Here is a 13,810-nt window from a genome sequence, read left to right on the forward strand (position 1 = left end):
AATCAAAAGTAGAGCTCCTCTCCCTTGCCTCGTCGCAATCCCTAATCTGCAAGCCTCTCAATGTTTTCAAAAACTTCGAAACACCATCAAAGCAATTACTCTCGTTCTTCTTCCTCGTCAAAATTGATGGCTTTCACGCTTGTTTGAAGCTTCATTGCTCTCTCTATACCTTTATTCTTGATAAAGGGAGGAAAAAAAAGAAAAAAGAAAAAAAAAGAAAGCTAAGTGCTTCACTTATGCGGAAAACATTTTATAGGAAAAAAAAAAAAAACTTTCCTTGAAGTGGGAAAATATGATCGTTTTGTCTATCTGAGTTAAAACAAATAATTATGGGTAAAATCTTGCTCCAATCTGAGTTTTGATAAAAACACAATGCATGATAAAAAGAATTGTGTTTTGATGCTCGGATTGACTGGGTTGAGAGTACTGTGCTCCTTGAAACTGTCCTCAAGAAAAGCAGATTTCTCTTTGTTGAGTCTGAGTTTCTTCCCAGTCGACTCATTTTCATCATCATCGCTGGCTCTCTCAACCTCCTCTTCGTTTGTCCACCATTCCTAACACCTAAGTCCATCTGAAATGATGAAACTGTATTGTTTGGAGCCTGGAGAGGATCTCCTTAGTTTAGATTTTTTATTTTTTTCTTCAAATTTAGTAAGTTACCCTGCCAGGTCAGCAGGGGGTGCACATGGGGTGCGCGAATTGGACTACCCGTAGCAGAATTGGTCTGTTAATATCTCTCTCCCCCCCCCCCCCCCCCCCCCCCCCCCCCCCCCCCCCACTCCCCTTTCTCTTCCAAATTAAACAGAGTTTCGCACCCCCCCCAAAACAACCCCAACCCCCTTCTCTTCCAAATTAAACAGAGTTTCGCACCCCCCCCAAAACAACCCCAACCCCCACCCCCACCCCCCCAAAAAAAAATAAAACCATGATTTTTGTTGGTGGGCTACCATTTTCCACTGACCCATCGTCTCAGGTACTTTCTTCACTCTGTCCTCTATTTTCACTACTTTGGTGCATTTTTTTTTTTGGCACAACTCTCTGCTTATATGCAGAATGCTAACACCTGTTTTCGATTTTCTTTTGTCTCTCCATCACTTCGTTTGGCTTCCCAGAAAAAACAATCCGAAAGGGAAAGAAATTGCATTGCTATTATTTGTCTCTCTGTTGGGAACCGGACTAAGTGTCCATGACTTTGTTATTTCGGTTGTAAATTCTAGTTAGTTGGTACTCATCCTGTGCACTAGGGCTATGCCTATTGCCTTATTAATATAATTTGCTGATGACCTATAAAAAAAATATCATCCTTTTTTTATTTTTATAAGAGGTCAGCTTTCATTCACAAAAGAAATACCATTTACAGATTACAATCTACATGTCAGCATTCAATAATACTCTATTGGAAACAAATTCTGGATAAGAGTGCCACCATTGTTCTGTATCATCGATCATCATGGCATGTCTTGCTAGCAAGTGAGCAGCCTCATTACCCTGTCTTCCAACATGCAGAACCTCATAATTTTGAAGCGCTGAAGAAGAGACTGAATTTCTATTATCAAAGACCCCTGTTTAGAGAAATTAGATGCCCTTGAATTGAGAGCTTCTATAACTGTCAAAGAGTTCCCTTCTAGGATCAAACCAAAAAAACCCAAATGGAGAATCATTTGCAATCCCCTTAAAGCAGACAAAGCTTCAATATCATCCACTTCAAATATTCTTACTTCCTTACGACTCATAGCAAAAACAATTGCACCATTATGATCCCTTAAAATGATTCTCATTCCTGCAGTATCTGAATTCTAAATAATGCCCATCAAAATTCATTTTCACCTTCCACATGGTGGAGGCTGCCATTGAAGTACCTTCTCCTTCCTTACAATATATCGATTATGTTTGATGATATTGTAACAATCCACATAACCAAGACAATTATCAACAACATCCAGGATGGTACTATCAGAATTCTCAAATAGTCTAAGATTCCTATATTTCCAAACACCCCAAGAAATAGTAAGGAAAATAGGGACAACTGACATATCCACTCCCATTAGATTCCACGGCAAAACATCAAAAGCATTATCAGAATCCAAGAACTTAAAACATTACTGCACCAAGAAGCCCATATCTGCTGAACAGTTGTACACTTAAACAATGCATGGCTGCTGTCTTTAATTTGCAAATTACATTGAGCACAAATTCCACTGGTTAAAATACCCCTTTGCAAAAAAATCAGCTCTGTAGGGAGACTATTAGTACATGCCCTCCAAGCAAAGTTCTCACTTTATTTGGTAGTTTCAGATTCCACAACTTCCTCCAAAATTCAGAAGTGCTTTCTGAATGTGAACTTTCAATCCTTCCTCCATGTTTTAACAACTCCAAAGCAAAATTATATCCTGATTTTACTGGATACATTCCACTTTTATGAATACTCCAAACAAACTGGTCTACAAACCACAAGTGAATATGAATTCTAACAATTTGCTCGCTTACAAATGGAGGAAATACAGGTCTTATAAAATCTATATTCCAGGTTCTTGATAATGGGTTAAGAAACGCATTTATAGTAGAGTCTACAGTTAAAAACTGAGAGGATGGTTCAATACAAGGGATCAAATTTGCTGAAACACATCTATCCTTCCAAATGTTAATGGATTCCCCTTCCCCACCTGCCAAATACACCCCTGTTTAAGTATATTCTTTGTTGCATAAATGCTTCTCTATACATATGAAGGCTTACACCCTAATTGTGAGTCCAAAAAAGTTGTGGAAAATACTTAGCTTTAAAGAGCTTAAACAGCAAAGGTTCAGAATTTTGTAACAATTTCCACCGTTGCTTTGCAAGTAAAGACATATTAAACACCTCTAGATGATGAAAACCCATTCCACCACGCATTTTGGAATCACACAACTTAGCCCAACTTACCCAATGCATTTTACGTTTAGAGCCACGCTGACCCCACCAAAATCGAGCAAACATACTCTCCAGATCCCTACAAAATGTCTTGGGCAATTGGAAACAACTCATGGTATAAGTGGGTAAGGCTTGAGCAACTGCTTTAATTAATATTTTTTTTCCAGCTTGTGAGAGTGACTTTTCTTTCCAACCTTGCAAGAAAAGTTACGACTTTGGTGAAGTTTAATGCTTAGCTACCTTATGGTTTTGTAGCATATTGTTTCATGTAGTGGTAAAAGAATCACTGTAGGAGTTTAGATTTATAAGATTTTTCATCTGGGGAGGGTTAATAGTCTGTTCTCTATCAGTTGTTTTTATTGAAAACACTCTGATTTATCAGTTCAGAATAACATGATAATTTAAGGTCTTTGACATGAAGTTTGTGATCGTATTTGTTGAGATACTGCCGAGTAAAGAGTTTGAGATGCTAACTGTGCTAGGTTTACTTTCTCTCTATTATCTTCTTCTTGGGTTTTGAATTTCAAAACTGGCTACCAAAGAACGTATGCATACATCGTTGATTAAATCATTACTGTGAACATTGGATGTCATAATTTGCATTTTTGTTATATTCTGTCACAGAATGGAGGCTTTTGGTTTTCACCATTTAGGATGTATAATAGACAAATATGACACTTGAAATACCCTCATTTTCTTACTTATCGAAGAAGAAGAAGAAGTCTTTGCATTATCTCATAAACAAAATTTCTTTAAGAAACTGTAGATCTGTGTATTATTTGACAAATACATGCTCGCAGGCTTTCTGTGTTATATTATGTGAGCAGGTAATGGACTTGTAAACTTGTGCTTATGAACAGGGAAGTGATACCCTCTCTGCTTTGATGGAACACCCCATTCTGGCATCTGTCTCAAATTCTCTCAAGGCCATCCCAGTGAGGAATTTTTCAGTTAAAGACGAATCTGCCCAGGAGAGAGCAACCAAGACCAAATGGGTTTATGTGTTCCAAAGAGAATATGCAACTGTCGATCCTGCACTTGTCGATGTGTGTTTATTTCTTAATTTCTAGCATAAAAAACCCATAAACTACTTGAAAATTTCTGACAATATTTTTTTCATAAGTAAGAAAATTTATTGATCCTCATAATTAGGCATGGCCCAAGTACATTCCTCTCATTCCATACATAAGATATAATGGCACCATCTTCCAAATAGCCGCTATTTGATGGTTGCCCTGAATTCCATTCCAACAAGCCACAAAGTCCACCACCCTCCTAGGCATCACCCAAGCAATATCCAACCTAATAAAAATATTGTCCCATAAAGCCTACACCACATCACAATGGAGAAGAAGATGATCCACTGATTCTCCATCCTCTTACAAGAGAAATAGTGGATTGGAAACTTTTATATGTGTATATGCCTAATTTTTCTATGGGTTCTCTTGAGCTTCCATGTTAAGTTGGGTTCATATATTTCTTTGGCAATATGAACTTCTTGACCCTGCTTAAAAGATGTTGTGTATACAAGGTGTAATATGTTGAACATTCATGTAATTGAGAAATGGGTAGCATTTGCTTTAGAAGAATTACCTCACTTTTGGCAATTGTGCACCTTAAAAATTCTAGATGCGTAATCTGGACTATCCATTCCTTTCATTAATTTAATAGGAGAATCCTGGTAATCGGTTTTTTGTTGTGTGCCATGTACGTACAATGTACAGGAATAACTGTTTTAGATGGATACAGGCCTTTGTCACCTTGTTGGTGAGTCACATACCCTGATGTCCCCAAAGTCTAAGGTTCAATGAATGATAGAACAAAGAAGAAGAAAAATAGATTAGATGGATGGATGGTGATGATATACTGATGGATGTATCAAAACTAGGTGATTGGCCATCTGTTTCTGTTATGCAAATTGGAAGTTAACTCTTTTTCATGCCTATCATTGTGCATTGTGCAGAGGCTCTTGTAGTTATCTGAGTTCTGTGTACTGGTGACCACAGCATGTTCAAAATGGAAGGAAATAATGGCTTCTTTTCATTTGAAGCTTTGGTGTTATTTTCAGTTATGTAAGAATATTGTGCATGCAGGGCAATATGATCCTCTTTTGGAACTGCAAGCAACAATTATTTTTCAGTACTTTATTGTGATACCATCATGCCACTACTGTTGCCAGAATGTTTTTTTTTTTTTTTATTGGCACCAGGTGTCTGAGAACACAATTCCGACTAATCCCGGTGGTGCACAGACCCTTGGCTAGGAGTTTACTGCAAGTGCACATCGGATAGTTTAAGGGGAAGTTCCCCCAGTCCAATGAATCCTAGAAATTATTTGCCCACAAGAGAAATTGAACCTTAGACCTGGAGGGAGCTTTCCACCAAGACCAAGGCCCTTACCACTTGAGCCAACCCTTGGAGCTTCTAACGTTGCCAGAATTTTGTTTTCATTTGTCCTCCTCTCCAAAGCCCACTTTCTTTGCGAGTTAACAGGAAGAATTTTTTTCCTTAAAACCAAAATAAATTTTTCTGTTACCAAATTCTCAACGGACCCCAATGTTAAATTTTAGATATTAATTTGGAAATATTTGTGAATGGGATTCACAATTTTCTGACCTTAGATGTTGTCTTATGGTGAAAAAAAGCAATGCAATGCCAGTTAGCATTCACATTTCTTCTCTGCATCTAGACCTGTTCCTGCTGACTTCCTTTTAATTAACATCATTACTTTTTTCCCTGTTAACATTGAAAGTTTGTTGGCACCGATGAAGCAACAACCTGCGTGGGTCTTGTTATTCGCAACAGGAAAAATGGAATGTAAGAATTGATTTATCAGGGATATTGGTTTTATTAATATGTTTTATGACCATTGGTATAATTTTCAGTGTTTGGTATTCTGTCTTTCTAATGTTTTTTCCTTGTATGCAGAACCTCAGTTGCTCATATGGATTCTCCAGATATTGTAGATATTGGCCTCTCCCAGATGTTATTGCTTGTTGTTGATCACAATTTGGATGCTGAATTAGAGGTATTCTTCCCTGTTTCCTTATTGTTTTATTTCTAAATGACAGTTTCCCTTGATTACTGCCACATGGATTGAAAACCCTGTTCGATGATTACATTATGCAGGTGCATCTAGTTGGTGGTTTTGAAGATGTTTCACCAAATGTCTGGCTTGGGATCCTCATCTTTATTATTGAATTTTCAGAGATGTAGTTATCAACTCAAAGTCATATAACTGAAGTTGAATGTGTTGAACTTTCTCTGCAGTTTCTTAAGTCTTGCACTAGATCAGAAAGCGATGCAAAGTTGGAGGGTTATTCCTATCCTTTGTGTGCCAAAATTTTTGAAACTTTGTGCACAAGACAGGAGAAGTTTCATATTCAGACTGCCTTTATTCTTGGGCATAACACCAGAAGGGATTCTGAAGGGAATGCATTCCCCATTTTCAATGGGTTAGCGGTCAGCTTACACTTTATGATTCCTTTGTCTTGGCTAGTGTTTGGGTTGAGCATATATAAATAGATTGAAGATCTACTTGGCGGGAACAGTTTTTTTCTTTCTAGCTATGAATTTTAACTTGTATTAGCAAAGTACTAGTAGTATTCTGCTGCAAACAAGGTGGTACAAGAAACACATTATTAACCTGCCCTTAAATCCAAAGTCTTAGCTTGAATCTCGTAGGGCAAGTTCTCATGATCACTAAACAAGTTACATGTGTGAGACAGTTTTTAGCATGGACTTAATGGCATGATGAAGTCATGTAATCACTAACTTATACATTTGTTCTTATGGTTTTATGCCAATATGTTGCAGCACTTGTATTGTTATGTATAGATGCAGTTGAACCTTTTAGCAAGATTCTAAAACAGAGGCTCTTGTATTTTTTTTCAGGTAGAAACTTCCACTGGATCAGTTATCCCTGCCTGTTTTGATGGAGCAAGATGTCCGGATGAAATTGTCAGGAGAATTCGAGTAACTGCATCCTATGAGGATAGCAGTTGGAACGGAAAGTTAATGGATACATATGATACTCGAACTGATCAATTCAGAATTGCTTCCTGTTGCTGGTAAAATTGTCAGATGATAGTTTACAACCACAATTTCTATTATCTCCACACTTAAAAAAGAAATTAAATAGCCTTCGCTTTGGAGTCTGCTTAGCATTTGTTGATGTAGTTCATTGCTCGTTTTGTCCAATTTCTGTTGATGCTTTGTGCTCTTCTTTCCGGTGATATAGGACCTCTCAGCAAAGACGATTTGCTTTGACACTACGACATCTAACTGATTCTGAAATACTCCTCACATGTTCTACTTCACCTTCTGCTGAGGGCCCAGATTTTGTGGATAATTTAAGAAGGTACTTTGACTAAAGTTAAAGCGTGGATTTTACAGAACTATACAGTTTGCATGCTGGATGCCAAGATTCCATTCCATATGAAATAACCATTGACTGGGTATTTGAGGAAAGGAAAAGGAAAAATATGAAATATTACAGTGGCGCACGTGGTTTGTTTATTTATTTATTTTATTTTGTGCTTGATTTTACTTTCCAGGCAGTGGGAATATCTGATTAAATACCCAGATTGGATAGAAACCTTCCCTTTGAAGCAGCCACGTGTCTTCGAAAGGACCAGCGATGGAGAATGGAAAAGGTGCTGATTACAGTTAGGAGGTTCTGAGCACATAGCTCAATGTTTGAAGCTACTATTATTATTTTTATTTCAAATGGATGGTATTGGCTGAAATCTGTTATCTGCTGTCATAAAACTCTAGGTTTTAAGGGATGTTTGCTGTAATTTTTCTAATGGAAGATTATGTTTGGAAGAAAGGAAATGATGGGAAAAGAAAGGGAAATAATACCAAGAACAAGTTACCTGGCTATTCGAGTTACTCAGCATCTGCTACCAAAATGCCCTTCAATTAACTGTACTGATAAAACTGATATTACACTGACACGGATTATTTATACGATTGTGGTAAATCCTAAACATATCCCAACAACTGTGATCTGGCTAGTACAACTAATTGACTAACTACACAACCCAACGATGCCTAATTTTATTCATAATTCTATGTATATAGAAAATACTGCCCAAGTCTCTAGATTTTTATAAAATTTCAATATATATACAAATGCTTCTTTCTAATTTTTTATTTTTCATATAGTCTCAAATTTTTATATAATTTTTTTTTTTATATAGATTATCTATTTTTAAGGACGTGAGTTCACTAAAATTAAATTAAAACTAAGTTTAGAATAAAAAAATAAACTTATTAATTCATGAAGTTTTTTATTATAGAATATTAGGTTTCTTTATGTATATATAAGAAAAATTATTTGAGGTTGATGATATGTATAAAAAACAGTTTAGAAGTTTTATCCTTTAGATTTCGTTGAATAAGAAAACAATTTATTTAAGGTCTTAATTGTTGTATTATATGCTTAATGTGATACAAAAATATCTAAATTTCACATAAAATTTGATAAATTGGCTTACATATTAGAATGAAAAATGACCTTATAAAAGAATACTTGATAATTTTTACGAAAATAAATAAATTCTAAATATTTCATTACAATATTTTGAATTAAATTATTTTATTAAAGTTAAAAAAAAAACATTTAACATAAATTTTGTTTTAAAATTTAAAAAAGTTACGTTATATTTTGTAATTTATTTAGAAGTTTGAGATAGTTTTATTAGGTTTTGTATTTGAATAATTATTAGTTAACGATTAAATGAGAAACTTAGAGATTTAGAATTAAAAAAAATATTTTATATTTGATTAATATTTGAAAATAAAATTATAAAAAAAATTTGAAGAATATACGGGTGTCCAAACATCCACGAATTGTCGTGTCAAACAATTGGGATTGCAGAACACTGGTATTGGTTGGGATGTGACTCGAGTTCTGGGTCATTGGGCCAGATCGAGGACAAGGCAGCCCAGAATTTTGTAGGGTCCCGGAGAAGTCAGTCCATTAGCATCGGTGGGAGACTCAGATACTACTAATTTGATGGAGTTTAGTTTATATAGGATTCGGATCCTAAGTCTGACCAGTGACCACCCCATCCCCCGTGGGCCGTGGTCATGTAACCAAATTAAACCATGGTGATAGAAAAAAAGAAAAGAAAAATGAATTAGAAGAAAGACCGGCCCAGGAATTGAGATGAATGCACGAGGATGCAATGGTAATTAGGCAGGACGAAGCCCAGTTACGTGGTCGCTCGAGATCCAGATAGATGGTTGGATTATGGATGGAGGGGATATATTATCATAGATCAAAACACAGGAGAAAAAATATAAAAACGCAATGGTGACTCGTGAGAATGTTTGCGAGACTCGGCTCCCAAACTGGCAACCCCCTCCTAATAAAAACCTTTCCGTTAACTCAAATAAATAGAAAGTGGAAGGAAAGGGAAGGGAAGGAAAACAACCAGGTGACAGACACTACGACGAAACTCGAAAGCTTATGTTATTATTTAACCAAATCAAGCCAGCCCTAGCTTTTTCCTTTTTACTTTAATGAATAATCTGTCCTAAATTTGAGTAATCGCAATCGGAATCATCAACCAACCAACATCCACCTCATGTTGGCCATACCACATAACCAAACCTGGGGATCCTGGGAGGAGCTCTTGCTAGCATGCGCCGTCAAGCGCCATGGTCTCACCGACTGGGACTCCGTCTCCCTGGAGCTCCAGAACAAGACCTCTCTCCCTCAACTCTTCACCACCCCTACCAACTGTCAACTCAAGTACCACGAACTCCTCCGCCGTTTCAACCCCCCTAACCACTACCTTTCCCCACCCTTACCCAACGGAACCGCCGATGTTGATCATACTATTCCCTGGCTCGACGAGTTGAGAAAAATCCGCGTTTCCGATCTTAAGCAAGAGGTCCAACGTTACGACGTTTCCATCCTGTAAATCTTCTTCTTCCTCTTCTTCTCCTCCTTCTCTATCTCTCTTCTATTTCTTGAGATTTTCAAAATATCTAATTTTGGATCTGAGATTTATTTGTGTTTATTCCTGACCTGAGGAAGGTCCTTGGAGTTGAAGGTGAAAAGGTTGGAGGAAGAGCGGGAGCGGGAGCTGAGCTTCAAAGATAATGGAATTAGTCGCCAAGGAAAACCAGATCTGGAGGACGGGGAAGAGAGATCAGAAAACGACAAAAAGGACGAACCGGGAAGAACCGGAGACGACTCGGACCGGGACAATCGTTCCGTTAACGAGTCCAACACCACCTGTTCTAAAGAAAAAGATGGTAAAGAAAGCGAAAGAATGGAACATGAAACGTTTAACACCGATAGAGCGGATCCGGGATTTAGCGGTTCAAAACCAGTTGTGGAGCATTCGGACGACGGAAGCTCGGATACTGTTGGGAAAAACGAGTCAGAGTCCGTAGAGCCAACTCATGAGAGGAAAGGTGGAAACTTGTCGGACTCACCGACTGACTTGGCGGCTCAGTCGAATGGAGGGAGGACGAGGGCGAGCAGCGACGTGCAGAGCTCCGCGAGTTTGACTCGTAAGAGGAAGAGGAGGAGAAGCCAGAGAAAGGAGATTGTAAGCGGCCAGGAGCCGTCGGAGATCACAGCGAAATCGCAGCCGTTGGTTAGGATTTTGGATATAATCAGAGGGCATAATAATAACAGCTCATTGTTCGAGCGCCGGCTTGAAAGCCAGGTATTGGTCCATTTCTGCTCAATGGGGGCATATTTAGGATTTATTTATCATTATTAGTTTTTTAGAATTTTTTTTTTAAATAAGTTATTTAGAAAAATTAAGTCTTTTAATTGATTGCCCTTCTTTATATATCGTTTTCCAATTTTTTTTTTTTTTTGGGGGGATAAATTGACTACTAAAAGCAGATTAGTTGAAAATTTGAGTATTTTGAGATAAATTTGAGGTAATTATTTTCAAAATCTGAATTTTCAATTTAAAAATAGAATTTTAATTTTAATAGATTTCTTTAATCATTCTGATAACAAGAGGATTGAAGGAGAAGTTAAAACATTCAAGATTTTAACTTGATCGCATGTGACCCAATCTAATTTATGAATAAATAATTGTCGTGTATAAACAGTCGGATAGGATTTCTATAGAACGTCAAACAATTTTATTTCTTATTTTGTTTTGACTAACATATGACATGAAATGATTTAAGTTGATATAGTCATAGATTCAATGGACTTTTTTTTTTTTTTTTTGGTTATTTAATATTAACGCTTAACTTGGGCAAGTGCCATTGATGATTTATAATTTTGGGACCCCATGCATGCATAGTTTGGTAGGTAGTTGGTTCTTCATAGCCTCAAACACGCGCGCACTTGAGGACGGACTTGTGCAGTCGTGAACCCAAGAGAACAAGCATGCGCAGGAGATGAGTAACTGGGATTGACTGATTCATTAATCCCTCTGTATGATCCCCACCAGTCCTTTTTTTTATTTACCCAGAAAAAGGAAAAGTAGCATTTGTTTTGTTTGTCTAGTCTTTATATGTATTGGTAAGATTAAAAAACATATCTACTTGTCAAAATCAAAATTTATATTTTTTTGTCTTGCCTACGATCCTCTCTCTATGTTTTTAACTTCGGATTTATCTGTCAAAAAAAGTGTGTTGATTTATTTATTTTATCGTTTTTTTTTTTTTTTAAGTTACGTGACCTATTAAGCGTCATAGCTCATAGGTGGTTCAATTAAAAAGAAGGTTTGTTTTAAAATACCATATGCATATGTCATCTACTAATATAGGCCAGCGCAAAGTCGTAGGTGTTTTCATTTTTCAAGTTTCTGATGTAGTTTTTCCTAGAAACTTTCGTATGGCTCTGCTGCTCTGGACCTTGCTTCCGTATATTTCCGTATTTTATTGACCTTATGAGAGCGAAGAAGTTAAAAAAGAACTCATCATTGTAGCGGGATTTCTGGACAATTTCCCATTCTTGCGTTAGTAATTTTGTTTGAAAAGAATTTTCTGCTGCGTTTGTTTTTAACTGTATACTTAATTAGTAAACATATAGGTTTTGATTTTTCCAGGAAAAAAAAATCTATTTGTCTTGTGCATAAAGGCGACAATTAGCTATGCACTTGTTAGGTTTAGCCTCAGCCCATCATCTAACATGGCACGAAATCACTGATCTTTCTATTTTATGTCGGTTAATAGATACTTGCGAGATCTTACCTATTGGTTAAAAAGGAAAGGGGGTGGAAACCGATCATGGTTAATGTCTTCTTCGGTTAACATTGATGATAACGTTGGTCTTTGCCCTAAACTGTGCAGGAAACGGACAAGTACAATAATGTGGTCAGGCAGCACGTGGATTTGGAAACGGTAGAAAGCAGGCTCCACAAGGGCAACTATTCCACATGCACCCTCGCATTCTACCGAGACCTCCTGCTCCTCTTCAACAACGCCACCCTTTTCTTTCCCAAGTCCTCCGTTGAATCAATCGCCGCTCACCAGCTTCGCCACCTTGTGTTGAATGAAATTCCAAAATGCAGTGACTCCTTCCCAACAGAAAATTCACCGACACCAAATACAGCAGTATTCCAACCTAAAGCTGAACCAGAAAGATCCCATTCATTGCTGGCAAAGCCCAACGCATCTGTTCCCATGATCGTTTGCCGTAAACGAAGCTCCATTTCGGCTAAATCAAGTTCCTCTGCCGCTACCCTTTTTCTGAAAGAGAATCAAATAAGCGAGGAGAAGAAGCCAGCTCTTGATCCAAAGACACCATCCATTAAGCCCTCGTCGGATGCTGCAGTGGAAGACATGATGAAAACAAATGCCAAAGACAAGCCTGTAACTGGAGTCCGAAGCTTGAGAAGGAGCAACAAGAACCCAACAAACAATACTTCTAGTAGTGCTTCCAGCAGGAGACAAATGAGCACGAGCCCTAACTCAAAAACCAATCTAGCCAACCAAGTCGAGACTATTCCCAAAACTGACAAGAAGAAGAAAACGGAAGCATTGGCGTTGGAAAAGAAAAGAAGTGCGGCGGATTTCTTGAGAAGGATTAAGCGGAACTATCCTGCGGAAACGTTGAAGAGTGGTAGTAAGGAGCAGAAAACGAGGCACATTGGGAAGGGGCATAAAAGGAATGAGAGGGTGCTGAGGCAAAGCAGTAATAAGAAACATGATGATGATGAGGAAGAGGAGGAGGAGGAGAATAGCCCATCGAAGCGAAGTGTTGGTAGGCCACCTAAAAAACTAGCCAAGGCTAATGCAGTTTCAGCGAAGCGCGGTAAGGACAGTGGACTAAAGGAAGTGGTGGCCTTAAAGCGGTCTAAAAAGCGTCCTAGGAGGTGAGGTAAAACTGACTACCACTTTTAGTTGCTTCTGTATATTCATTTATGTAACTCTCTATTTTAACTAAGAAAAAGGGTTTACACTACCAATTAGAAAGTTGTAGACCTACCTTCTGGTCTTCCCTGTAAGATGGAACTTCTTCATTTGCCTGTTACTCTGTACCATTTGTGTTTCGCAAGGAAACCATAGCCATCCTGTACCGTGTCCATGTCTCATTTTCGCCTCTGTTTATGGATTGTCTACCATATTTGTTCACGTTCATTTTAAAACAAATATCCCGTTCGTTCGTAACAAAGTTTGATGTAAATAAATTATTAGTCATGGGCAAGCCTAATAATTCATTAGAAGTAATGAAATATGTCTTTTCTTCGTTGCCTGCCATACGCAACATATCAATTGATTTGGGCGAAAGAAATGTGTTTGTTTTTCTTGGTGGACCGATGCATCACGCCCAAGTTCCCCAAACAAAAATAATGAAAGGTAAATGATCTTGAATGGATTGTGTAGCCGAGGAGATAGTCAAGATCACAAGTAACTCCAATGGTACGAAAAAAGGAATCAAACCGCTTACAATGAACCAGCGGTCAGA

At 37.7% G+C, this 13,810-nt stretch overlaps 2 protein-coding genes across 4 annotated transcripts; both read left to right on the top strand.

Annotated features, from left to right (window-relative positions):
• Positions 1-820: 820 nt before the first annotated feature.
• On the top strand, positions 821-7,791 carry LOC122292198 (protein N-terminal asparagine amidohydrolase). Of its 3 annotated transcripts, none has more exons than XM_043100433.1 (9): positions 821-973; positions 3,769-3,954; positions 5,660-5,724; positions 5,836-5,935; positions 6,037-6,075; positions 6,178-6,369; positions 6,802-6,977; positions 7,148-7,267; positions 7,464-7,791. In XM_043100433.1, exons 1-9 carry the CDS (start codon positions 926-928, stop codon positions 7,567-7,569), a joined length of 1,032 nt encoding a protein of 343 aa, XP_042956367.1. In that variant the 5' UTR covers positions 821-925; the 3' UTR covers positions 7,570-7,791. The 3 variants fall into 3 exon arrangements, with proteins under 3 accessions (XP_042956367.1, XP_042956368.1, XP_042956369.1); XM_043100434.1 differs by lacking the exon at positions 821-973 and adding an exon at positions 2,980-3,033; XM_043100435.1 differs by lacking the exon at positions 821-973 and having other exon boundaries at positions 3,810-4,975.
• A 1,433-nt stretch (positions 7,792-9,224) lies between these two features.
• Positions 9,225-13,429, top strand: LOC122291381. The gene is made up of 3 exons (XM_043099073.1): positions 9,225-9,838; positions 9,959-10,598; positions 12,193-13,429. Exons 1-3 carry the CDS (start codon positions 9,504-9,506, stop codon positions 13,219-13,221), a joined length of 2,004 nt encoding a protein of 667 aa, XP_042955007.1. The 5' UTR covers positions 9,225-9,503; the 3' UTR covers positions 13,222-13,429.
• Positions 13,430-13,810: the final 381 nt, after the last annotated feature.

The sequence above is a fragment of the Carya illinoinensis genome, chromosome 13, assembly GCF_018687715.1.
Source record: "Carya illinoinensis cultivar Pawnee chromosome 13, C.illinoinensisPawnee_v1, whole genome shotgun sequence".
NCBI lineage: Eukaryota > Viridiplantae > Streptophyta > Magnoliopsida > Fagales > Juglandaceae > Carya > Carya illinoinensis.

What these genes read in the sequence shown, in the direction of transcription:
- LOC122291381 (XM_043099073.1), top strand. Translation starts at nt 9,504, where the DNA reads ATGTTGGCCATACCACATAACCAAACCTGGGGATCCTGGGAGGAGCTC. An exon ending in CGTTACGACGTTTCCATCCT is followed by an intron (nt 9,839 to 9,958) that starts GTAAATCTTCTT and finishes GACCTGAGGAAG; the next exon opens with GTCCTTGGAGTTGAAGGTGA. An exon ending in AGCGCCGGCTTGAAAGCCAG is followed by an intron (nt 10,599 to 12,192) that starts GTATTGGTCCAT and finishes TAAACTGTGCAG; the next exon opens with GAAACGGACAAGTACAATAA.
- LOC122292198 (XM_043100433.1), top strand. Translation starts at nt 926, where the DNA reads ATGATTTTTGTTGGTGGGCTACCATTTTCCACTGACCCATCGTCTCAG. An exon ending in CCACTGACCCATCGTCTCAG is followed by an intron (nt 974 to 3,768) that starts GTACTTTCTTCA and finishes GCTTATGAACAG; the next exon opens with GGAAGTGATACCCTCTCTGC. An exon ending in CGCAACAGGAAAAATGGAAT is followed by an intron (nt 5,725 to 5,835) that starts GTAAGAATTGAT and finishes CCTTGTATGCAG; the next exon opens with AACCTCAGTTGCTCATATGG.